General features: G+C 47.7%; 2 protein-coding genes and 1 long non-coding RNA gene across 4 annotated transcripts in view; 2 read left to right on the top strand and 1 right to left on the bottom strand.

The window, feature by feature from the left end:
• Positions 1–2958: 2958 nt before the first annotated feature.
• The window catches only part of PFDN1 (prefoldin subunit 1), a 115315-nt gene continuing 91646 nt past the window's right edge, over positions 2959–26627 (top strand). For both annotated transcript variants that reach the window (XM_055555373.1, XM_055555371.1), the window contains exon 1: positions 2959–2969. The gene's annotated coding sequence lies outside the window, so the exon portion shown is untranslated. The remainder of the gene's footprint in view (positions 2970–26627) is intronic.
• Positions 10907–14601, bottom strand: LOC129633545 (uncharacterized). The gene is made up of 3 exons (XR_008705096.1): positions 14449–14601; positions 13482–13583; positions 10907–12487 (listed from the first exon to the last, which is right to left on the bottom strand). It is a non-coding gene; the product is annotated as an uncharacterized LOC129633545 (long non-coding RNA).
• HBEGF (heparin binding EGF like growth factor) lies at positions 13924–25863 on the top strand. Its single transcript, XM_055555369.1, has 6 exons — positions 13924–14255; positions 14455–14628; positions 17467–17644; positions 22917–23072; positions 23893–23983; positions 24399–25863. Exons 1-5 carry the CDS (start codon positions 14210–14212, stop codon positions 23963–23965), a joined length of 627 nt encoding a protein of 208 aa, XP_055411344.1. The 5' UTR covers positions 13924–14209; the 3' UTR covers positions 23966–23983; positions 24399–25863.

The raw sequence follows: 26627 nt of genomic DNA, 5'->3' as shown, positions 1-26627 counted from the left end.
CCATACAACACAAACAGAGCCAGACCTGCTGACTCCAGAGCCAACTGGTCACCTCCCCTGTGGTTGTTTTCCCCTCTTGGCTAGCCTGAGTGTGAGGCCAACCTGACCTTTTCCAGGCTCTCCAGAAACGCCCAACCTGGAGCAAAAGTGTTATGCGTGTTTCCTGTGGGATCAGGTCTGACCCTATTGTATTTTGTGTAAATTAATGGGAGTCTATCACTGGCTTGGGTCTGAGGACTGACCCCCAGATTATACCACCCCATACTCTGTATCAAATACAAACACAAAATACAGTGGACTGTTTTGGGTGTCACCAACACACCCTGAGAGTACCCATTTGGAGAAACAGAGGCCTACTAAATAACTGGGTCTGTAGAAGTTAGGCAGACTAACGAAGAAGGGAGACAGCAAGAAGAGACCCTGTCATTAAATGGGCTAATGATGGAAAGTAGAGGCCGTTCATGGAGAACATAGGTCCGCATCTTAACTTCATTTGTTCAGCCACACCTGGAAACTTCCTAATTTAGCTGTGTGCCTGGGATTGGCCTCTCTAACTCAGCCCCCCAGTGAAGATGGAGGAGCCACCTAGGGTGTGTGTGTGGAGGAGTTCCTGGAGCTAGATGAGCAAGGGAGAACATGGTCTGTTAGCAAGTCCTATTGACTCAACCTTCAAAACAGACCCAGAATTCAACCACACCTCCCTACTTCCAACATTACCTCCTTGTTCCAAGCTATAATCATGTCTCACCTGAATTATTTCAGCAGCTTTCTAATTTCTTATGGAGATCTCTCTGCTTCCACTCTTTCATTCTCCACAAAGCAGCCAAGAGGACCTTTTTATATTATTAGTTAGTGTAAGTGAAAGTCGCTCAGTTGTGTCCAGCTCACTGCGACCCCATGGACTATACAGTCCATGGAATTCTCCAGGCCAGAATACTGGAGTGGGTAGCCTTTCCCTTCTCCAGGGAATCTTCCCAACCCAGGGATCGAACCCAGGTCTCCTGCATTGCAGGCAGATTCTTTACCAGCTGAGCCACAAGAGAAGCCCTATTATATTATTATTTTAATAATCTCGTTTTTTATTTTCTGCAGTTCTGGGTCTTCGTTGCTTCGAGGGCTTTTTTCTAGTTGCATGAAGTGGGGCTACTCTTCATTGCAAGGTGTGGATTTCTCACTGCAGTGGTTTCTCTGGTTGCAGAGCTTGGGCTCTAGAGCTTGAGCTCAATAGTTGGGTGCACAGGCTTAGTTGTTCCATGCCATGGGAGATCTTCCCAGAGTAGGGATCAAAACTGTGTCTCCTGCATTGGCAGGCAGATTCTTTACCACTGAGCTACCAGGGAAGCCCTATTATTTTTATTTTTAATGTTTAAACTACATTTCCATTTCATCCAAACGTAATGGTCCTTTTATTCTGCTGAAAATCCACACAATACATTCTCATTACTCTTAGTAGAATAATTAAACTCTGTCATGGCCTGAAGATCTGATCTATAGTCTGGCCCCAGCCCACCTCCCTGATGGGCTCTTACTGTTCTGTCATTGCTCGCTCCTTTCCAGCCACACTGGCCTCCCTCTGTTACGTGAAGCCTGTTCCTGAGGGAGGGTCTGTGCAGCACTTTTTCTCTCTGCAAGAAGGGTTTTTACCCCCAGATTATCACAGGACTGCATCCCTGTCACCTAAGTCTCATTTCGGACATTACCTACTCATGGAATTTTTAGTTTCTTCATCACTTTTCTCTGTTTTATTTTCTCCCTGGCAATTGTCACTACTAGTAACTGCCTTGTTTATTTATTTATTTTTAATCGTTTATTGCCTACCCCTCCACACACACACACTGGAACGTACAGTCCACAAAGTAGATATTTTATCTATCTTCTTCACCACTGCCCCTAGAGCACCTAGTGGCACTCAATAAATACCTGTTCAATGAGCTCATAGAAAGGGAGGGGCTAAGGGAAGCGCTGCGCTTCTTCTGGAGACCACACGAGGGCGCTGCTCCCCGCGGACTGGATCGCTAGAGCCGCTCCCTTGGGCCAAGCGGCGGAGTTTGCTTCTTGCGCGGGCCCGTAGAGTGCACAGATGGAGGGGCGGCACGAAAGAGGTCCTTGAATACTTTGCCTTGCCTTGGGGTGTAGCGGGGAGCAACAGGCCTGGGGCGAGAGACCCATCAGGCTCATCTGATGTGGGTCAATCAAACCCCCCACTAGATACCTGGGACCCATTTCCTCTCTGAGAAATGGGATTCCCCACCAACTCCAGGTCTGGACTTGTGGCAAATATCTCCAAGTTCACGGAGGTCCCAGGGCAGGAATTAGAGGATCGAGTCACCCTATTACCAGTTGGGAATGGGTGCTGAGTCTGAGGGGGGAAATTGGTTTCAATCCAGGATGAATAGAAACTGGCCTAAGAACTGAAAGTTCAGGGAATCCCTGTGACCACTCCTTCAAGAATGCGTCCTAACCCCAGGGGCCAGTGACTCAAGGAAGCCTGAGGGGGACAGGAGCAGGATTTAGCATGAATACCCCCTCACAAACATGTCCTCCCTTCCCACCCCTACTCCAGCTAAAGTTCAGAGGGTTTGCCCTGCCCTCTCTGGCCCCAGCTACTCTGGCTCCCCAGGCTGCCTATAGTAGAGGGCCACCATGCCTCCATCCTCTCCAGACCCTTTTTTCTCTTAGGTCTCAAGTGCTCTGAGCTGCACAGGTTGATGAGGGAGTGAGTGAAGATCTGTCTGTGGGCATCAGTGGTCTCCCAGACAGGGCCAGTGAAAGTGTGCTGTCTGAGAGATCAGTACTGGGCATGAGCCCTGGAAAATGCCCTGGCCCAGGATGCAAAGACTTGGTTCTCCTCCTGGCTCAGTCACAGACTTGTCAGGTGTTCTTGAGCAAAGCTCTTCCCGCCTCTGAACCTGTTTTCTTCTACCAAAACTGCGACAGTGTTTAAAGCAGACCTTTAGCAGTACATGGGGGAGCCATGTCACCAGCTGGCTGCCTGGGTGTAAATTCCAGCTTGGTCACTGTCTAGCAAGTGGAGAAGAGATTTATCCTCGCAGAACCCGAGTTTTCCTAACCCTATAAACGTGCCCACTTCATAGGCTTTATTAAAGAAACAATGCATGTATAATAGGCCTGGTAAATAGTAAACACAATAAAGGGAGGCTGTTATTATTAAAAACTATGAATATAGTCACTTCTAGAGTGGAGAGAAAAGAAAATGTATGCTGAAATGTCAATTGCATCCAACCACTGTGCGTGGCACATTTTCTAATATTATCCTTAGGACAAGCTTTTAAAAAACTTTCTTTTTACAAACTTTTAATTTATTTTTAAAAAACTGTTTATGTGAGTCTAATTATAGAAAAAGTTGCAAGAAAAAAAAGTAAGTCTCTGGCTGGTACCTATCATCCAGCTTCCCCCGGTGGTAACATCTCACATAACAACAGTACAACATCAAAACCACAATGATGACATAAGTACAACACTGTTGACTAGACTGCAGGCATTATTCAGGTTTCACTTGTTTCTATTGGCGCTCATGTGTCTGTGTGTGTTTGTGTGTATAGTTTTATGCAATTTTATCGTATGTATAGCTTCACTTACACCCAACTGGACAAATTGCTCCTCAAGACTTGGTTTTCTCATCTATAAAATGGGAGTGAGAATGAAATGAAATAATGCATGTAAAGTGCTTGGAACAACACCTAAAATTGAGTAGCAAGTATTCAATAAATTTAAGTTTTTTTTCTTTTTTTTCCCAGAAAAAAAGCATTTTTTAGAAAAAAATGACTTATATGAATAACTTATATTTGTTATAGAAAATATCTTCCCTGGTGGCACAAAGGATAAAAAGTCTGCCTGCAACACGGGAGACCCAAGTTCGATCCCTGGGTCGGGAAGATCCCCTGGAGAAGGAAATGGCAACCCACTCCAATATTCTTGCCTGGAGGATCCCCATGGACAGAGGAACCTGGTGGACTACAGTCCATGGGGTCACGAAGAGTTAGACACGACTGAGCGACTTCACGTCACATTATAGAAAAAAACAGAAAATATTCATAAGATTAAAACTAAAATAAATTTTCAAATGCCCATACCTCCAAATTTTACTCATACCACAAATTTTAGGTGTATTTCATTATCCTTATTTTATTGTAAAGACACTGAGGCTCAGAAAGGAAAGCACTTTGCCATAGTCACTAAGCTTATGAATGAGGAGCCACAATTGAATGCATACTCTTGCCTCCAGGAGCTCACAGCTGTGGGGCAGTAGACAGGCCTATGAGTCATACCAACCCAGAGCAGACTGGAATGAACAGCCACTGGTGGTTTTCTGAACACTTGTTATGTTCCAGTCACTGCCTGAACACCTTGCAGGTTATCTCAGTGAGTCTTTGTAGTAGCCCTTTGAGATAGCTAACATTCTCATTTCTGGTGAGGAAGCAGATGAGGCTCAGAGAGGTACCTTGCTCAAGATCAGAGCTAGGGTCTGGTTGGCCCAGGGTTTAAAAAGGGGTCAGTTGCATGCCTCAACCTGAGCTTCAAAGCCTCCTTGCTGAGGGATTCAGACAAGGTGTGGAGTGTGTGTGGAAGGAGGGTCTCTCCAGCTGGAGCTTTGGGCTTCTCTCATCCTGGAGCTGGGGTGCCCTTCTCTGACCCCACTTTGACCCCAGACCACCAACATCCAGTCAAGACTTGGAGTGTACCCTAACAGCTGGAGCCTGCTTCCACTTCTCACAATACCCTGACTCCATCTGGAGTGGAAGAGTGAGAGCCTATGAAAGGAAATCGTGTTAGTCTCGTCAGTCATGTCCGATTCTTTGCAACCCCATGGACTATAGCCTGCCAGGCTCCTCTGTCCGTGGGATTTCCCAGGCAAGAATACTGGAGTGGGTTGCCATTTCCTTCTCCGGGGGATCCTCCCAACCCAGAGATTGAACCCAGGTCTCCTGCGTTGCAGACAGATTCTTTACCTCTGAACCACTTGAAAGAAAGAAGCAGAGGAAAAAGAGCAAAACTGTCTGAGCCTAAATCGCTCTACCAGGCGCCTCTGACCCAGACTGCCAGGCTCAGGAATTGTTGGAAAGGCAACTGCAGGTATGTGATTGTTGAGTTTCAGAGTAATTACTTATGCTCTCCTTACTTTCAGAAAAGGTTTAGACAGCAAGAGACATAGAAACAAGTATTTAAAGAAGGATTAAAGAACCCCGTAATGAAATGAAATTGGAGAAGAAAGAAATAATTGTCCTCATAATGCTGAATAGGGGATAATTACTGTAATTGAGCATAAAAGCTTAACTGTGAGCTTCCTGGCGGTGGATGCAAAAAGGGAACATATGAATTCTACACTTGCATTGTCTCATAAAAGGAAGTACTTCTACCAGATACTAGATGAGCCAAACTTTCTAACACTGAGCTACAAGAGAATTTATTGTACTTCATTCAGGCACTGGCCAGGGGCCTTATATGTAGTAATATCCAGAACAGTGCTTTTATAAAGGATACAGATATTCATATTCCATGTGAATATGTCTTATGTTAGTGGTTCTCAACCCTTTCTGAATCAGTATTTCCTTTTTTATTACAAAGATATTAACAACCCTTTAATATTCTGAAATGAAGTTAACAATAATATCCTATCTGCACACTTTTCTCTTTAAAGAAAGTCAATATCCAGGATCTCTCTGGTGGTCTAGCAGCTATAACTCCACATTCTCAATGCAGGTTGTATGGGTTCCATCCCTTGTTGAGGAACAAAGATCCCACGTGGTGTGCCACGTGGTGTGCTCTAAGCATTAAAATATATATGTGTGCATATGTATATATGTGTGTATATATATATATATATATAGTCAATACCCTAATTAATATAAACGTGATTAAAAATATGATATTTGAATATCAAATTCTTGGCCACAACTACTCTAGAAATCTCAATGAAGTAGCCCATTACTTGCACCTACACAGACTTGTCTTGAAATGTGACAACTACAAATATAAATATAGGTTTTTTGTTCAGCAACTCAAATACCACCAAAATTAATAATTCACGCTTAATTCCATTCCTGGAAAACAGTGCAAAAACCATTTTTGTGTTTTTAAAAATATTGACTTATTTATTTGGCCTTGCTGTAGGTCCTAGCTGCAAGCTGGATCTTCAGTTGCAGCGTGTGAGCTCTTAGCTGCAGAAGTTCTCCAACCAGGGATCAGACCCAAACCTCTTGCATTGGGAGCACAGAGTTCCAGCCACAACACCACCAGGGAAGTCCCTCTTTTTGTGTTTCTGTGTGAATTAGGTTCAAGTAATTGTAATCAAGAGTTTTACCCATATGAGTGTCTGGTGGGACACTCAACAGCAGTGTGGAATGTGCGGCAATTTTTTCCCCCATAAATTGCTTATTGACACATCCGTCCAAGTCACCTTTACAAACAACCCATCAAGAATCTTAAATGTCATTGAAGCTTCCTCCAATTCCCAGGGGCAATTCTTTTTTTTCCATCTCCCAAACTCCTTTTATTAGAAAACTACCGGAGAATGTCCTCTACCAAAAAACAGAGGTTTGGATCGAATACATACAGACATGGGGGTCCAGGGTTCAGAAGATCCAACGCAAGGCAGAATCAGAAGGAATCCTGAGGGTGACAGTAACGGGGAACCAGGCTAAGAGAACACTGAACCCACATTGTTAGAGAACTTTAGGAGTGATTTCTTCAAGAAGACAAACTTAACATAACCCTCAATGAACTTGAAGATTTTGAAAAGAGATTTACATAACTGAGGAAGTGTTTGGATTTGAATTACTACTAAGTACATAGAAAATTAACCCAATATAAAAACGTCAGAAAATCATTTCACTCCAGGGAAAACAAAATGCACTGGAAAAGACAAAGTAATCATAGTATACTATATGATTTACCTATGAATAGATATCACATTGTTGTTGTTTAGTCCCCATAAATCATGTCCAGCTCTTTGCAACCCCATGAACTGTAGGGAGTCACCAGGCCCCCCTGTCTGTGGGATTTCCCAGGCAAGAATACTGGAATGGGTTGCCATTTCCTTCTCCACAACAGGCAGTTCTTAATAGTGTGAGCCCAACAGCTTTCCCTCACAAATAAATGCCTGCTGCTGCTGCTGCTGCTAAGTTGCATCAGTCGTGTCCGACTCTGTGCGACCCCATAATCGGCAGCCCATAAGGCTCCCCTGTCCCTGGGATTCTCCAGGCAAGAACACTGGAGTGGGTTGCCATTTTCTTCTCCAGTGCTTGAAAGTAAAAAGTGAAAGTGAAGTCGCTCAGTTGTGTCTGACTCTTAGCGACCCCATGGACTGCAGCCCACCAGGCTCCTCCGTCTGGGTTCCTCAATTGGTGACAATGAAAACTTTCCCACAGATTTCTAAAATGTTCCCTAAGAGTTAGTACCTCTTCCTTTGTGAATCATTGTCTTAGATCAATCCTAAGTTATAAAAAAGAACAAATGGAACTTCCTTGGTGGTCCAGTGGTTAGGACTCTGCGCTTCCACTTCAGGGGGCATGGGCCTGATCCCTGGTTGGGGAACTAAGATCCTGCAAGCCACTAGGCACAGCCCCCAAAATAAAATAAAATAATAAAAAGGCAAATGGATGTTGTTAAATTGCAGCTCTCTGTGACCAAATTTCTTTCCTTTTTTTTTTTTTCTTTAATTATTTATTTATTTTTGGCTGTGCTGGGTCTTCATTGCCACAGGGGCTTTCCTCTGGATGTAGCGAGCAAGGGCTACTCTCTAGTTTCAGTGCTCAGGTTTCTCACTGCTGTGGTTTCCCTTGTTGCGGAGCATGGGCTTTACGGCACACGGGCTTCAGTAGTGATGGCTCACGAGCTCTAGAGCACAGTCTCAATAGTTGTGGTGCATGGACTTAGTTGCTCCGAGGCATGTGGGAATTTTCTGGATCAGAGATCAGAACCCATGTCCCCTGCATTGACAGGTAGATTCTTTACTACTGAGCCACTAGGGAAGCCCCGACCACATTTCTAAAGGGAACGAAACTTACACATTCCTGGTATAGGATGTGATGTGACCTTGTTCCAAGACTGAGCTCTGGAGATGTTAATAGTAGTTCTGGCCTATTCATATAGTGCTTTCCCTTTTGCCAAGCACTTTCGGAGGTGCTATCTCCTTCAATTGTCAAGAGCCCCCTAAGAAGATTGTTATTCTCTTCCCATCAGAAGACAAAGTTGAGGCACAGAGAGAAAGGTTATCACATAGAAAGGTTATCACATCTTGTAGATCAGGCACTGTAGATCGTCATAGAATTGTCTCGGCAAGCCTTTTCGCAGCAACATGACTGCAAACAGTTCAGGATGGACATCACTGGCCAGTGCCTGAATACAGAACAATTGTTTCAAAGTTTCATTTTACACAGAGGAACCTGAGGCTTGAGGAGGGAGGCAGGTTGTGTGATGCACAAGAATCACATAGCCGTCTATGCTAGGGGATGACTGAAGGGGTAAAGTCCTGGGACTGCAAATTTAAATCTCTTGAAGTCACAGAAATGGGCCCAGAAATGGAGGAGGATGGCCTGGAATCCAGGCCTTCGCCAATCACATCATAAATCCCTTTCCTCCACATCTTCTGTGGATGACATGAGTTCCAGATATCCTCTAACCTCCCCCTCCATCCATCCCTACTTTCACCCTATTCAAAGGATCTTGACTCGAGGCAATCAGACAGCAGAGCCTCTCCACCCCCTGGGTATGCATGAAGCATTATCTGGCACTTCCTCCAGGGGCCCCCAGTCAGCATAGGAGGTGCAAGGGGACTTCAAAGGGTAGGCCTGAGTTGAAATCCAGCTGCACCCCCAAAACTGCTGGATCAACCGGCTCTGATGGGGAAAGAGATATGGATGAGAGAAATCATACTGGGATAGGAGCAATGACCCCTTACCCTGAGCTTCCAAATTTGGGTAACTGGGCCCATGGCCACCTTGTGATAGAAGTATCCTCCATGGAGGAACCCCTCCTTTAGCAGTCTCCCCAGCCAGCTGAGCTCTGGGTCCACTTAGCACTCACTTCTCCAGGTCAGAATAGAAGAAGAAGACAGCTGTATCCCTCCCCCACGGGATACATGTTGTGAGTCAGGACTTCTTTCTTGGGTGGAGGTTTCTGAAACTCTGAGTGGCCTTGCAGAGCCACTGTCTCATTGGTAATTATGGCCATCTCCCAGCAGAGAGGGACCACTTCAACTGAGGATGACTGGTCCAGGTTAAAGCAGCACCTTACAAAACTCCCACTGGAAGGAAGGGAGGGAAGAATGAAGGAAGAAAGAAAGGATGGGGGGAAGGAAGAAAGTGGAAGAAAGTATCTGCTCTTAACTGCGGCTGTCACCAAGTCAGCACCTACAATGGGCCAGGCATCCTATTCTCCTATTATTATTGCCCCCATTTTGCAGATGAACAAACTATAGATCAGAGAAATTGACTAACATGTCCAAAGTTAGAAAGCTAGAAAAATAGCAGAACCCAAATTTGAACCCATGACAGTCTGGCTCCCGAGAGTGTACCCATTTCGTTAACTGCCCTGCTGCTCTTACCTAGGCCTCCTTCTAGTCTGTGAGGCAGAGATTCTTACCACCTCCCCCAGGACAGATGGAGCACTGAGCCTCAGTGAAGCTGAGGACGTTACTGTCCGTAGAGGCAGAGGGAGGGTGGCCATCGTCTCATGTGTTTGTTCAGAGTAGCACTGAACCTTAAGAGCACAGGCCCAGAAGAAAGAGAGGAATTCTAATTGAGTCTGAGATTCTTGATAACTGGGTGGCATTGGGCTGTTACTCACCTGTTTTTAGCTTTACCCCTTTAAAATAGGGAGGAGTATCTAGTCTTAGGGCAGTTGTGAAGATTATGAAACATTATGAGCACATGGGAAGTGTCATTGCTTAAAGCTCGACCGTCTCTGCCTCAGAGGTTCAGATTTTGCTCATATGCTTAATTCATTACCCTAGTTAATTATGTAAACCAGTGCTTTAAATCCTGGTTGATGTCAGAATTACATGCTCAAAATGTAAATGTTTGGGCCCCACCCCAGGAAGTTTTGAATTAGGAGAACTGGGATGAGGCTTGGACCTCTTTATCTTAAATAAATTCTCAGGTAATTCTGATGCACAGTCAGGTGTGGGAGCAACAATTGACCTGCATAGACATCTCAGCCACATTTGGGGAAGGGACTCAGGTGGGTCCCTTCATGTCCCCTTCTCCCCTTTCTTGTCACCCACCAGCACCTCTTCCCCACTGGCTCACAAGTGCTCTTCCCAAATGTAGGTCTGTGTGGCCTAGCAGAGAGTCAGTGACACTCAGGGTCCCATGAAGCCTGCCTTTCCAGAGGCCTGGGAACCCAGCACAGAGCTAGGAAGCAGGATGCCAGGGTTTCTGCTGTGGATTTGCCCCCTTGGGACTCACTGGTGGCCCAGGGCCAGCAGGTTTCCAAGCCTCAGTTGCCCATTGTCCATCACTAGATAGTCAGGGAAAGCAGAGTGGCCTGTCTGCTTCCTCAGGAGTGTGTCCTTGGTGCTTGAACGCCAAAGAGCATGAGGAGGCCTGGGTGGAGAAAGGGGAGGAGGTGAAAGAATCCTTTATAACTGTGCTTTCCCACTGACATCGCCTTTGATGCTCACAGAGATAGGAAATAAAAACCAGCATCTGCCTGGGGCTTGGGGGCTTCCCTGGTGGCTCAGTGGTAAAGAATTTGCCTGCCAATGCAGGAGAGGACCCCTGGAGAAGGAAATGGAAACCTACTCCAGTATTCTTGCTTGGACAGAGGAGTATCATGGTGGGCTACAGTTCAAAGGCTTTCAAAGAGAGTCAGACATGACTTAGCAAATAAACAATAACAACAACCTGGGGCCTATAACATCCTCTGTTATCTGTCCTTGGTCTTTGCTTTAATGTTATCTAACCCTCCCTCCTTTCTGGCCTTCTAGCTGTTCCCTGAGTGCTCCAGGCTTGTTTCTACCTCAAAGTCTTTGCCCGAGTTGCTCTGCTTAGAATACTTCAGCAGTGGATCATCACAAGTCTGGTTCCTTCTGTTATTCAAGCATCAGCTTCCAGGTCACAGGCTCAGAAAGACCTTTGCTAATCAGTCACCAAATCTAAAGTGTTGTTCCGAGCACTGGGACATAGCATCCTAGAGTATACCATTAAAACTTAACTTTCATCTTAGTATTTGTCATCATAGGATCTATTTTCCTTTTTAATTTATTTAATGTGTTGCCTGTCTCCCCCTACTGTAGAATGTGAGCTCCATAATAGCACATCCTTGGCTGTCTTGTTTTTTGCTGTGTCTTAGTGCCTGAAAAGTGTTCAGTGATTGTGGAATAAATGAGTTAATGATACTGCCCCAGAATGAATTGCGATTCCTTTTTCTATTTTTTAAATATTTTTAATTTATTTTTGGCTCTGCTGGGTTCGTTGTTGTGCAGGCTTCTTACTGTGGGCTTCTCTTGTTGAGGAGCACAGGCTCTAGGCACCCAGACTTCAGTAGTTGCAACTCCCAGGCTCTAGAGCATAGGCTCAAGAGTTGTGGCTCTTGGGCTTAGTTGCTTTGTGGCACGTGGGATCTTTCTGAACCAGGGATTGAACCTGCATCTCCTACATTGGCAGGCAGATTCTTTACCACTGAGTCACCAGGGAAGCCCCTCCTTTTTCTATTTTTGGAAATTAATTTATTTATTGGCTGAGCTGGGTCTTTGCTGCGTGTGGGCTTTCTCTGATTGTGATGAGTGGAGGCTACTCTCTTGTTTCGTAGCATAGGCTCTAGCCCGCAAGCTTCAGTAGTTGGGGCTCGTGGGCTCAATAGTTGTGGCACACAGGCTTAGTTGCTCCACAGCATGTGGGATCTTCTGGGACCAGGGACCGAACTTGTGTCCCTTGCGTTGGCAGGTGGATTCTTAACCACTGGACCACCAGGTAAGTCCGTGATTTCTTTTTCAGATTAGAGGACACTCAAAGTTCTGAGAGAAGTGACTGTCCCCAAACCATTCCAGGCCTTTTGAATTCTTTCTCCAGGTCCTTCCTGTAAAAAGTGGCTGACATACAAACATAGCTGGGGTGAGGCTCACAGGTGTGATGAAAACTTGGAGTTGCCCCATGAATGGGCTACGACTGATGTGAGGGTGAGAGGGCGGAAGGACAGAGCGTGTGAGAGGCAGGCTGAGACAGGAGAGCAGGGTGTGGCCCTGGCAGGGACGGGGGGGAGGGGTGACCTGGCTGGTGTCAGGAAGTGTTCCCCCTACCCTCCCCTGGGGAGAGCCCTAACCCTGAGGCAGTTTTGTTGTGGGGAAGCAGGTTGTCAGGCAGCTGTTGAGGGAGAACAAAGGTGTGGCCTGGGTGGTGACTGTCTACTGAGGTCCTAGGCCCGATACTGATCACCCAAAGGAACAATCCCACAGTGGCGCTTGGCCAAATAGGCGATAGGTAAGCTTCCTCCTAAAACCAGCCCAACCACACATGAAGCCTCAGACCTGTGGGGAAGAGAGAGAAAAGAGTCTCTAAGGAAATGGAATGGTCAATGTAGAATGCTTAGTAATAATAATGATAATAATATGGCACATTTACTAGAACATGTCTGTTCCCTTGATCAATCTTCAAGAAGCTCTCTATAAAGTAGGCATTATTATTTTTGTTGTTCCCATTTGAGAGACTTGGAAACTGAGACTCAGTGAGATTAAACATCTTGTCCAAGGTCACACAGTAAGAAGCCAAGTCAGGATTCCAGCTTAGGTCTATAGTGATTCCAGGGCACTATGGAAACCTAAACCTGGGGAGAGTTGCTAGGGGCAAGTTAAGAAGCCAGAGCCCCATGGACTCCTGCAGAATTATGGATGGGGAGGGAGAGTGGAACAGGCTGTGTATAAATAGCAGGCCTGTTTTTATCCCTACACATGGGCTGAAGCAGGCAAGCAGCTCTATCTGGCACAATGTGAGGGCTCTGAATGCCAACCCAGCCTTGTGTCATACAACTCCCGCCCCAGCATGTCCCTGGGAGCTGAAATGCCTACTGAGAGTTTTTCTTTGGGTCAGGACATTGACTCCAGAGGATTTCTGTAAAAATACATAGATTGTTAGAGAAACACATCAATCTCCTGGCACCTGTTGAAGGTGGCAACCTAGGCCAGCCAGCTGGGTCCTGTGGGAGGGGGCTCAGCTTTTCTGTTGAAGAAGATGGCGTTTCAAGACAAAGAAAAGTATGAGGCTTGTTTCACAGCCTGTGTTTCTTCAATTCTATAAGCCTGGGAATTATAATCCAGAGTTCAAAAATCCTAATGGAGACTATGTCATCTGGGACAAAGATGGAAAGAAGCCACTCCAGTGGATGGAAGAATACTAACTTCCTTTGCTTTTGCTGGGTTGATACCAGATGCCTGCAGCTGCAACTCTGGTAACCTTAGGCTTACGACACTTGCTAGCATTCATGTGTTTAATTTTTAAATGATAAATTAATTAATTATTATTTACTCCTTGATTTGTGGGTAGGCAAAGAAGCAGGTTTCTGAAACTCAGACGAAGACATGGGCGGAGATCTCTGGTTTAGAGCACGGATAACCGAAGGGACCAGGCCTGGAAGGGAAGAAAGAACGAGGGGTGTCCAAGGGCGAAGCGCAGCTCAGCGGTCACAAGGTTGCAGCGGCGGACCAGCATTTGGGGAAAGGTAGGAACTGGTCCCCGCCACCTGCCGGTCAGCAGCCCTACCCACAGTCAGGCCGCGGCTGCACTGGCCTAGTCCCAAAATATGTGAGCGCCGCCCCTTTCTCCCGCCCCTTTTCCCCGCCGCGCCCGCGGGGTCGGGGGCTGAGCGGTCGGCGCCTGGAGCCCGGCCGGCATCCCAGAGCGGGAGGCGGGAGGGGGCCGCGGGGGGCGGGGCGGAGCCTCGGCGCCTCCCGGAGCCTTATTCCAGGCTGCACGCCGAGGAGTGCTCAGTCGACCCAGGGAGCTGCGCGCGGCAAGCAGCTGGCTCTCTTGCTTGAGGCACTAGGGCTCGGGCGGTCGGACAGACGGAGTGAATAGAGAGACGCCCAGCGGCCGCGAGCTCCGCGCAAATCCCAGGCAGGCTTGCACCCAGAGGCCCGCAGCCGACCGTGCCCGCCGGGATCTCCAGAGCTTCTCCCTCCCGGCTCCCGTGCCAGCGTCCGGTGGTCGCCGCCCCCCAAAGTGATTGCTGCCTCGCCTCCGCCGAGTCCGGGACCATGAAGCTGCTGCCGTCGGTGGTGCTGAAGCTCTTTCTTGCTGCAGGTAAGCGGGCTGCCGCCGCTCCCGGAGGTCTGGGGGGATGGGGACTCTCTGCTGGGGGCACAGGGGAAGATCGCTGCAGCGCCCCCGGCGCGAGCCATTTAGTGGGGCCCGTGCTCCCTGGCTTGCGGGAGCCGGCCGCGGTGCATGGCGACTGGGGTCTGGGCTGGGGGTCTGAGGCGGCCTCGCCCCTTACCCGCAGTGCTTTCGGCGTTGGTGACTGCCGAGAGCCTGGAGCGGCTTCGGAGAGGCCTGGCTGCTGGAACCAGCAATCTGGACTCCCCTACTCAATCTACGGACCAGCTGCTGCCCGCGGGAGGTGGCCAAGGCCGGGAAGTCCTGGACTTGGAAGAGGCAAACCTGGACCTTTTCAGAGGTGCGTGTGAGGGCTGCCCATCTTCGGACCCTGGTGGTCAGTTGAAGTATCATAGGATCTGGCATTTATGCCGATTGGGCACAGTTGTGGTTTGGAGCTTTTCAAGAGAGGACTTCAAGGAAAAGCCTCTTGGCCTGACAAGCTCCCTTGGGGATCCTAAAACGTAGGTCCTGTTATCTTTTTTGTCCTCGGGTCTCACATGCCACATTGCTGCCTTTCTGCATACTTGGGGGCAAATTGAGACAGGCAAGGTGCTTGGGTTTTTGTGTGTTCTTCTCTGAGGTAAGCTAGGTGACAGGAACAAGGACTGGTTGAGATGCTTTCCCTAGAGTTTCTATATAAAAATGTGCACAAGATCTAATTTCCACATTAATTGACTATTATGTATAAAATCACAGATGTGGAGGTGCTAGGCACATACCAGGTGTGCAGGATTAGTCTCCTCCATCCACCTGTCTCCAAGTTGGGGAAACAGTGGGGAATGAGGAACACTTGGTCCTGCCAGGTGAGGCCAGCACCTCTTGGGGAGGCTGTGAATGGCGAGCACTGGGACCCTAGAGAGCTGTTTTGATATGCTGGGTGTCCACAAATCCTTCACAAGCCTGGATACTTCCTGACCACTTGGAGACCCTGAGAGGGGCTCCAGAGGAGGAAGGGCCAGGTGGGATCCTTCAACCAGCAAAGGTACTGTGGCCAAGTACATACAAGTGCAGGGCAGAGTCCAGAACCTCCAGTATCGCCTGTTTCCCTGCCCCCAGTCACCTGCAGAGATTCTTGAGGGTGGAGCAGGGACTGAACCCTGGAGCCCCGGAATGACTATATTTGGTTGGAAAGATACCCACCTGTTCTAACTCCGCCTGCTTTTCTGCCACTCTTCTTCTTCCTTACCCAGGGATTACCTTAGGTGCTGTCCACTCCAAAGCTGAGGCTGGGCTCTCACCTTCCATCCTCTCACAGTAGCCCTCCAGGGGGCGGGGGTCACCCCTGGCCTGAACAACCTGGATTCTCCTGGCCCTCTCCTAGGCAGGGCAGAGCTGGGCTGTGACTCACTCTCCACCCACACAGCTCCTCATACCTCGCAGACCTGACTCACTGCTCCCTCTCCCCAGCAGGAGCCTGGCTGTCACCCTGTCACTCTCTCCCTCCCTTTTCTGATTGGCTCCTTCCTCCTGCCTCAGTTTCACCACAACTGTGGTCACTAATTTCCTCTGAGCATCTGCCTCTTCTGAGTTCTGAAGGGGCTGAGTTCTGAAGGGGCCTGGGTCTGCACGGTAGGAACAGGGGACTATGGGACTATTGGCACCTGTCTCTTCTCTTTTCTCAGGTTTGCTGGGCAAAGACTATTTTTCAAGTTTAGGGATCCTGTCACCTGAAATAAGTAACTGTTACCATTTACTAAGTGTGTTCTAGTCACTTAACATGTTATTGTGAATTAATTAATCCTGCTGCAACCCTCTGAAATAGGAACGCCTGTTCACTTTTTACCAAGAACCTCAGGGTTCAGAGAGATTAAGGGACTTGCCCAGGATCACATGGCTGTAATTCGAGCACCATTCTGCTGACTTCAGAGCCCATTCATTGTCTGGTTCCTGGCTCAGCATCCCAAGTGCTCTGGGCTTGTCTGGAGGAGGACACTGCTGGGGTGTATGAGGCAGCTTAGTGTGTTGGGGAAGAGCACTGGATATGGAGTCCAGAGACCACATTTCAGATCCCAAACCTGCATGACCTTGGTTTTTCATCTGAAAATGGAAAGCCATATATTTTGAAGTTAATTCTACTTTCAGAATCCTAAGCCTTCAATCTAATAATGTATGATGCTCACCCTTCTGCCAGACATGTGCCTATAGCCATAGACAGCAGGCACCTTTTCTTCTGCTGGGACAGGGGAGGGAAGACTGGCGTCAGACCCCTGGGCTGATGGGCATAGCCCAAGGTCAGTCCCAGCTGGGTGTCTGTGTGAGATTGTTTTTCTCCTTTGAAGCATCGAAAGAATGGAGAGAGCCATCATTGTTCTAGTTCCTTTTGGTAGTTCTTTGCTCTCCGTCTTTCTGCCTCTTGGGCACCCCATCCTAGAAAGCAATAAACAGGACATCTGGGGATAAATGTAAATGGGCCTTCGAGAAGTAGTGAACTGCAAAGAGCACCGAGCAGGGTAAATATTTTGCTTGATGTCAAAAAAGCAAGGCTCTTTGAAATTAGCACAATATTATAAATCAATTATAGATCAATAATATTTTTTAAAATTAAAATTAAAAAAATTTTTTTTAAGTTAAGAAGCAAGTGTCTGACCAGGGATGGCCTGCTTGCTGTCCCTGAGCTGGGTTCTGGTCTGGGCTTATGGTATCCTGGTGCTACAGGGTACCCCAGAGGGTACCGCCTGGGCATTATTATTATTTTAGAAACCTCTTTCCTCTAAAATACCCTCCAAGTGCTTTCTCCAGAAGCAGTTTTTATCTCTGACACTGTTTTCCTGTAAGTGGGTCACTGAGTGCAACATCAGGAAATGAGGCTGATTTAAGGCCAAAATAGAACCAAGTGGGTATGGGGGAGTAGGAGCTGAGTATAGACAGGGGTAGGAGTGAGGTCGGTAGAATTGCCCAATCAGCTGCAATTACTCAACTGAAGCTAGCATTCTTAGAATGAGATTCTTAAAATGAGGTTGTGAAATGCCTTCGTTGGGACCCCCCCACCAGCCTCTACTTCCTCTACCACTTTTGGGTGGTCTGCCCAGACTCTGACTTTAGGTAGAATCAAAGTGTCCTTCCAAACACTGTGCTGTTCTGATTTTTTTTTCCCTTGAGGGAGTCAAAGACTTAACAGGGTACTTTTCTACTGCAGCTGCTTTCTCCTCCAAGCCACAAGCTCTGGCCACACCAAGCAAGGAGGAGCGTGGGAAAAGAAAGAAGAAAGGCAAGGGGTTAGGGAAGAAGAGAAACCCATGTCTTCGGAGATACAAGGACTTCTGCATCCATGGAGAATGCAAATACGTGAAGGAGCTCCGGGTTCCAACCTGCATGTAAGTGTCCCTTCCCTGGGGCTGTTATCAGCTCGGTCTGTCAGCCTAGTGGCTGTTCTTCCATTATCACTGTTCCTTGAATTCATAAATCCACTCAGTTTCTTCTCACCCTCTGGGAGGAAGTTGGGAGGAGGGGAAATATTTTTAGTCAGCGGAAGGGGCTCCCCCCAACATAGGATGCAATTTCCTGTGGCGTGGGTTTGTGACGCTCTTTCATCTTTGGGGGCATTTCCTGCTTGTTCAGAAATGAGCATGTGACTAAGAGAGCTGACACCTGAAGGCAGGTTCTTCATCTCTGCCTCATGCCCTACTCCAGATGGGAGAAGCGAGTAGGAAACACGGCAGAGTGGGGCTCCTGGGCGGAGTGCAGCTCCCGTGGCCTCCTTTCCTAAGTCCTGCAGGCAGGTACGAGGTACCTTTGGACGTGTGCTGTGCAGGTGTGCTCAGACAAATGTGCATGTGAGTGAGCAGATGTGGGTTAATTGTAAGGCATGGCAGGATTGTACAGAAAGCAATCATTGTGGGAGCAGGGAGAAACCCTTCTTCCTCACCCCAGCGAGGGCCAGGATGTGGGGGACGTGGTGGGTATTGACCTTTGGCCATGGGGGTGGGAGAACACTTCCTTTGTGCAGGATTAACGGAAAATAGAACCCATCTCAGTAGGCATCAGCCCCCGGTCAGACGGCACCACCCCTTCCCTGGGCAGGGGTGTGGGTGGAGGGGCCATGGGTTCCCCAGCTACTCTGCTAGGCTGAGCCCAGCAAACGGCTGCCTTGGCAGTCCCTCAGGGATGACGACACTGCCATGCTCTGTGGCAGGCATAATGTCACCACTGTACCCAAGACCCACACCCACATCAGGCTGCAATCATGCCCTCTCTTCTGTTGGGCTGGAGTTTCTATGGGGAGGCAGCCTCTGTGACCTGGGAGACTCTGGGCAGATCAGGAAACTACTGTGTGCACACTGCCTCCCAGCGTGGCAGGAAGGCTTGGCTGCCTGGCACTTCTGCTTCTGTGATTGGTACAGATCCTTTGATTTTTTTTTTTTTTAAGCTTCCTTTTGCCATCTGATCTCATATAGCAGAGTTGCCCTGTATTTGGCAGTAGGATCCATCACCCCTCTCCATGTCCACAGTCACTTGTGGGTCCTCTCCTTTAATATCTGTATCAGGAACTTGGTGTTGGATGGGGATGCTTAAGAGTAACCTAAACAGTCCCCATATTCTTCTTCCAGAGGTCTGGGGACAGGGCAGGGAATGTTTGTCTTAAATTTGTAAAATGGCCTCATTAACACAGGGTGGAGGCAGTGACTCTGAGGGTTGTCAAGATGGATTCAGGCCAGGAATCTGTCTGGGCTGAACTGGCCAGGGCACTGGTGGATGGACTCCCATTGCTCAGCTGAGAACCCTTGTAAGGCTGCTCTCCTGGACACCTGGGCTCGACCGACCACCTAAGCCCAAAGAACCTAGGTAATGGTGTCCAGGGCCAAGGTGCCCCTAGGGATGGTGATGAAGACTGTGATGATGCCTTCTCTCCTTTTTCCTGGAGCTTAACAGTTTACATTTAATATGAATTGAGCCCAACAGGTATATGTTGACCACCCACTTGGTGCCAGTTATTCTAGGGGATGGGAAAATATAGCCCTGTATTCTCAAAAACACTCTGCTGGTTAGGCAGGGCTTACTGTCTCTACTTGAAAGATAAGGAAACTGGAGCCCGGAAGTAGGAAATGATTTGGTTTGAGATCAGCAGCTAAATAAAGTGGGTGGAAATAGGACAGGCACTCAGGTGCCTAACTTCCAGTCCAACATGCTTTTCATGCCCCCAGGCTGCACTAGGTGTTGGCTTGCTTCCTTCTTCCCCGTTTGTTCTTACAGAGTTGGAGCACAGTTTTATAGAGAGCAGCTATTATACTAGAGGTCTCTTAAGGCTTTTACTAGTTGAAGAACAGGTTGAAGTCTGATGTGACGACTTTGTCTGCTTCCAAGGCAAGATTTTCAAGGGGCTGGATTCTGTGTCTGGTTTTTCTGCCTCCTGCCTCCAGCCCTTGGTACTCAGGGCAGCAGGCAGCAAAAAGACACAGAGCTCCTGGTTTGGGAGAATGTGACATCTGGGCACCTAAATCTGGGGCCCTCTGTGGCTCCTTCTAGCCTCCAGACCCAGCAACTGCCAGCCAGGGTGTGTCCAGGCTGCCGTGGTAAGCTTGAGGCTGGCCAGCTTCCTAAACCAGCCCTCCACAGCCATCAATCCACAGGAAAACCCTTTTGTGTCACCAGCCAAATGTTACCCTCAAAGAGCAGTTTCCTGGGGCTCCTGACGAGCTGCTGACCCAGAAATTGACTGCAAAATTTCCTGTGGCTGGAGGAAGTCTAGGGACAGTTAGCCTGAGGAGGACTCAGGGCTGAAAGAGGGCTCTACTTGGCCTCGCTGCCCAGTTGCCAAGAAGCAATAGCGAGCCCCCTTCCCCTTGACTCTCACTCTGGTACCCCTTTCCTAAGGATATGGGCAGTATCCTCTGGAATCTGATTAACTCCCACACAAGTGGGATTTGGCCTTTATTCAGTGCTTTTATCCATATTATCTCATTTGATCTTCATAAAGCTCTAGTGAGGTAGGCACTTATTATTCCTGTCTTTCACATGAGAAAATCAAAGCTTGGAAACGTGACCCTCCCTTGCTCCAGATCACCTGGCTAGAAATAGTAGCAGAGCCAGTCTGGAACTCATATATTCAGAGTCCCCTCTGCCAAATGGTGCCCCTCCACCTCCTGGGATAGGCATGGAGAAATCCAACTTGGAAGATGTCTCTGGACTCTAGAGGGTTCTGTTATAATACACGTTCTGAAACGGGCCACAGACGTGGGTAGGAGGAACACGTCCCAGTTTGATGGGTCGCCGGCTCTGGGCAAGAGACACGATCTTGTCACCACCCTGGGATGCTTGGAATGCCCCTTCCCTGGGGGAGCCAGGAGTTGTCTACAAAGGGAGGGGGAGGTGGGTAATATTAGGATGTTTACATTATTATCCTTTTGACTCAGGGTGGCGGAGGGGGTGGAGGGATTATGTAACTGAATTGCGGGACTCTGAGACCAAGCTTTATTTCTATCATCTGAGTAAGTACCTGTGGGGTTTGAATGATGGGCTTGAAGTGAAAAACAGACTCAACTTCAGCTCCCCTCCCCCCAGGAAAGCACAGTCTCTGAAGTCAGCCAGATTACTGGGTTGAATCTTGACTCGACTCTACCATTCACACACTGTGTAGTCTTGGGCAGGTTATCTAACAGAAGTCCAACCTCAGTCCCTTCATCTTTAAAATGGAGATAGTAACTCCTACTTCAGAGGGATATTTTTAAGAAGAAATGATCCTTGTAAAGCCATTAGCACAGTACTTGGCTCATAGTAAACTTATAATGTGTGCTATTAATTATTATTTATTTATCATTCAAGATACTAATAATTAAGAAATCAGAGTCAGACAACCCCCAAAATCCATCAAGCCCATCAGATATGTGTTTCCTTGGGGTAACAGTGTTCAGAATGGAAAGAATTATGAATTTGGAATTTGGCCCTTCTGCTCTCTAGTTTTGAAACATTTGGCAAATTGTTTACTCTCTTCTGACCTTAATCTTAGTCTTTCAATATGTAAAAGAGGCTATTGCTGCCTACCAGGGTGTTGTCTTAGTTAAGCTAGTTGATAAGAATAGTGTCTTGTAAAGTGTGGTGCACAGGTGATGTTCCAGGGGTTCTCCTGAGAGCATCCTGTATGTCCCGGCAAGAAGAGGGGTCATTATCTTGCCCACCTGGGTCGATGGGACAGTTGTGTGGAGAGGCTGGGCACGGAACTCTGTGCTGTGGGCCTGACCTACCTTTATCTTGCAATGAGATGGTTCTCAAAACGTGCAGGAGATGGGAGAGGAAGAGGTGCTGGGCAGGATGGCAGGGGCAGCCTGCCCCTGGGCTGGCGTCGGTCTGTTCCTTGGAACTTGCCTGCTACCCTTCCACAGGAACAAGAGATGCTTTGCTCTGAGGAGCCAGGTGCCTCACCTTCTCCCCAGAGGATGTGCAGTTCAGAATAAAGGGCCCCCAACTTCTTGGTGCTTCCTTTTGCAGCAAATGGCCTAAAGGCCATGGGCAGACAGTGCCACCACTTCCGTGACTAGGCATTCGTGGATGCGAGTGAGCAGCACGCTGAGTTCAGCGTCAGACAGTCTGCATCTGTGTTTCTGCCCTGCTGTGTGACCATGGGGAAAATTTCTCTGCCTTTCTGTGACATGGGCTCCTACCTACATCAAAGGATCCGTGGGCTGCTCAGATAAAGAAAGGGACATGAATGTGCCTGATCAACAGTGGGCATTTCTCAGTCTTCCCAAGAGCTTCCAGGAAAAGTTTTGTGTTAGAAGAGGCTGTTGCCTGTGATTTCTTTCTTTTTCTTTTTGGCCATGCCCTGTGGCAAGGATCCTAGTTCCCTGACCAGGGATCAAATCCGCCTTGGAAGCACAGAGTCTTAACCACTGGACCTCCAGGGAAGCTCCTGATTTATTTCTTGAGTGAAAAAGCCGAGGGGGTTGTTTCTGATGATCTAAAATGCGCTGGCAGGACAGCTGGGCAAGATGTTTTTCTTGCTTTGTTGCTTTGTCTTGGGATGATAGCTGGATGTTCAGAGGTCAAAGGCCAGAATTCAGCTTTCAAGTTGGGCCTTGCACCCAGGGGGAGCTGGGAGTTAAATGAAGGAAACTTGAGAAAAACGACTCCTGGCAAAGGAACAAGGCCTATTAATAGGCTGGGCAGTGGCAGAGAGGGACTGGCTGCTGGGAGCATCGGTGGGGAAGGCTGGGTTTATTTCTGGGTCAGAGTGATGAGGGGCCTCACTAGAGAGAGTGATACTGAATCCCCTCAGTTCAACCCATGTGCCTAAGTCCTCTGAACTGACTGAAACAACATCTTTACACACATGTAGTTAATCATCCACAAGTGGAACCTATCTAGCCAAAACCTGCAGTCCGTCCTTTTTTCCTGCCTGGAGCAGGATTCTGGGGCCAGAAAACCAAAGGGAATGAAGAAGGGGAGGGCTTGGAGTGAAGGAGGAATGCCACAGAGCCTTTAGAGGGGCTTCCAAAGAGCCTTGTACTAGAAAAGAATAGAGGAGCAACAGGGATCACAGAGACAGAGAGGCTGAAGCTGTGAGGAGTGGAGTTTGGCTTATGTAGGCAGCCCATCACCAGGAGTGAAACCAGACCACTAACTTCGTCTCTGCTTTGTTCTGTTTTGGACCAGCTGCCACCCAGGTTATCACGGAGAGAGGTGCCACGGGCTGAGCCTCCCGGTGAAGAATCGCTTATATACGTACGATCACACAACCATCCTGGTTGTGGTGGCTGTGGTGCTGTCATCCGTCTGTCTGCTGGTCATCATGGGGCTTCTCATGTTTTGGTGAGTGTTACAGGCTGTTTCTGAAAATCACTTCTATTTCTCCTTCGTTAGGATCTTTTATCTGATGGTCACATGAGCCCTCCAAACCTCCAACCCCACCCCGTACTCCCCCTACCCTCTGCCAAATCCTGGGCTAAGAGCCTGACTGACATTCCTGGGTACGGGCCCTCCAAGAGCCTGGCTTCTTTGGTATGACGTGTGTCCAGTGTCTAGAGCCCAGGGCCAAAGTCACCAGGTCATAGGATGTCCTGTTCTAGCAGGCTCTGCAGCCCTCCCATGAAGCCACGTCTTCACACAGTTCTTTTTTCTCTATTTTCTGTTGGCATCAGGATGTGATTTGGTCAACGGAGCATGAATGGTGCTATTGGTATATTTTTCTAAATCTGAGGCATCTGGACCTCAGGCCACACTTCTGATCCTGCTTCTGTTCTAGATCGGAGGGACCTATTAAGCACTCTGTGCCCATTTATAAGCAGTGCAGCTCATCTGTTGTGAGACCTGGATCTAATTACCTGTCTTTCTAAGAGTTGTAATCTTCCAGGGATTGTAATCTCTGTTCCCCTACTTCATAAACATGTTGTGAGGATTGTATAAATTAGATGAAAACTCTTGGCAAATTGTGGCCTGCAATTAAGAGACAGGCATCCTTTGGATATGGGCATTTGGACCTTTGGGCAGAGGTCTGTTGACCCACCATGTCCTCTGGGTTTTTCCAAATGTGAAGAGAATCACTGCGCCAGAATCTTTTAGGAGGGCCAGCTCTGGAACCCACACCCTGTTACAGCAGGCAGAACTTGCTCACAAAACTTACCTTCCTCAGGTACCACAGGAGAGGAGGTTATGATGTGGAAAATGAAGAGAAAGTGAAGTTGGGCATGACTACGTCCCACTGAGAGGAACCTGCGCTCAAGGTAATGGTCCATCCTTTGCCCCATGGTACCATCACCGCCTTTCCTGGATCTAGGAAGAGATCCAGACATGCTGGATTCTTCTTTCTAGGCATTTTTCTCTTGACTGGGAGTTAGGGGGCAGGCTTCCATGGAGTCAGGGACCCATTGCGGAATTATTTTCAAAAAGCTTGTCAGTGCTGCATCTCTACTTAGGGTGAAAGTTGCCAGAGAGATACCCAAGAGAGATGCCTGAGAAGACAGCTTCTCCCATCCTCTTCTCCTCTCCTTCCCACCCCTTCTCAGAAGATCTTTCCACTTCTTTTTGTTGTTGTTGTTGTTTGTTTTTAGATTTTCCACTTCTTAAAGCTGGACCTAGGAGACTCTTAAGACCTCTTAAGCTGGATCCAGCTTTAAATACCTTCTTCTTGTACTTTAGGAATCAGCTGGGGACTGCTACCTCTGAGAAGATACAAGTTGATCACAGATTCTACAGAGGGGAAGGACTTCACAGCTAGCCATGAAGATTGCTTCATCCCCAGTTGCCATCTAGATTGGGCCTCCCATAATTGCTTTGCCAAAATACCAGAGCTTTCAAGTGCCAAACAGAATATGTCCAGTGGGATCTGGGTCAGAAGAAAGCAAAAGTGAGGGACCTTCGTGTCCTGATTCTCCTGCACCAAGCCCTACTTACCCCCATACGTTTGTTTGAACACTTCTCTTCTGGATTAAAAATGCCAGTTAAATTCCATATGCTCCAGGATCTTTGACTGAAAAAACAGAAGGAGAGGAAGAAAGAAAGATTTGGGGACTGGAAGAAAGTAACAAAGATCGAGAAGCCATGTACTCAAGTCACCACCAAGGGATCTGCCATTTGGACCCTCCAGCGCTGGATTTGATGGGTTAACTGTGAAATACCATAGACCTGAGAACTCTGAATTTTGGGACTTCTACCCAGATGGAAAAATAACAACTATTTTTGTTTGTTTGTTTGTTTGTAAAATGCCTCTTAAATTATATATTTATTTTATTCTATGTATGTTAATTTATTTAGTTTTTAACAATCTAACAATAATTTTTCAAGTGCCTAGACTGTTACTTTGGAAATTTCCTGGCCCTCCACCCCACATCCCCCACCATCTGGCTCAACATTAGACTCTTCTGCTGCAAACATGAGATGGCTCTGTGACCCATCTGTAGTCATCCATTGTCTGTCCACATTTCTGAAGATCTTCCATGATCAGAGTGCCACAGGGGGAGTTCTGTATGGTCAGGATGTAGGAATTAACTTTGTCAGATCCACTCTGTGAGTTGGACTGCAGTCTTGCCTAGGCGATTGTGTCTACCGTTTGTGTTTTGAAAGCCCGCGGTGCTGATGTCAAGATGTAACAGATATCAGTGTTATCCTGTGTCCTCTCCCTGCCCAATCCCAGAAGAGGTTGGGCTTCCATGCCTCCAGCTTTCCTGGCCCCTCACTCTCCGTGGGCCCAGGTCCACAGAGTGGGAACTCACTGTCCCTTGTGTCAAGACATTTCTCTTACTCCTGCCGTTCTTCTGGTGCTACTCCATGCAGGGGTCAATGCAGCAGGGGATAACCTAGAGAAGGTATTCACAAAGAAAAAGGCTGAGGAGGAACAGGAAACATTGGAGCTGACTGTTCTTAGTAATTGATAACCTACCAATTGCTACAGAGAAGGATGGAGGTGGGGAGGGCTTTTGTGTAATCCCACCCACCTCACCCAAACTACAAAGGTATGCTGTCATGGTCCCTTCTGGAAGTTTCTGGTGCCATTACTGAACTGTTACAAACCTGTATTTCCAAACTTGTATTTCTAAAACTGTATTTCCAAACTTGGTTCATGTTTATACTTTGCAATTCAAATAAAGATAACCCTTACTCTGTAGTCTTCTGTGTGCTTGTTTTAACTGGGAAGTGGTTTAATGTAGGTATTTTCTAAGCCCTGACTCTCTGTTGGGCTCTGCACCAAGTCTGTTTATATATACTATCTCAGTATCCCCAACAATCCTGTGTAGAAGCTACTGTTGTCCCATTTTTCCAGAATCAGAAACTGAGGCTTGGAAAGTCTATGTAACTTGCCTGAGGATACCTAGTTGGTAAGTGACAGAGCTGCAACTGGTAATCTGACTTTTATTATTTGTCTTAATACTTATATGATAGCATATCTGAGGCAAGAGAGAACAGACTTTCACAAAGGAAAGGTTGTAACCAAGAAAGACATCTACGCTTTCAGTCAGCAGACCTTGGCCTCAGGGCCTGACCCTACTATGCTGTCTGTGCAAGCAGGCATTGCTCCTGGTGGAAACAGGCACGTTTGACTCCCCTCTCGTGCTCTACATTCCATCTATCATCCATCAACCAATCTTGTCAGACCTATCTTTTGGATATATGCAGAGCGCAGCCACTTCTCACTGCCACCATCACAATCTCAGTCAAATTTCGCCATCATCTCTCACCTAGACTTTTTTTTTTTAACTTTTGATTTTGTCTCACCACTTGTGGGGATCTTAGTTCCCTGACCAGGAGTTGAACCTGTGCCCTCAGCAGTGAAAGTGTGGAGTCCTAACTATTGAACCACCAGGGAATTCTCTCTTACCCAGACTCTTGTGATGTCCCCTTTCTTCCTCCTCACTCCCATATAGCCCATAT

Source organism: Bubalus kerabau, chromosome 1, assembly GCF_029407905.1.
Source record: "Bubalus kerabau isolate K-KA32 ecotype Philippines breed swamp buffalo chromosome 1, PCC_UOA_SB_1v2, whole genome shotgun sequence".
Classification (NCBI taxonomy): Eukaryota; Metazoa; Chordata; class Mammalia; order Artiodactyla; family Bovidae; genus Bubalus; species Bubalus kerabau.
Note: the sequence above shows the minus strand (reverse complement) of the source record. Positions and strands in the feature narration are given on the sequence as shown.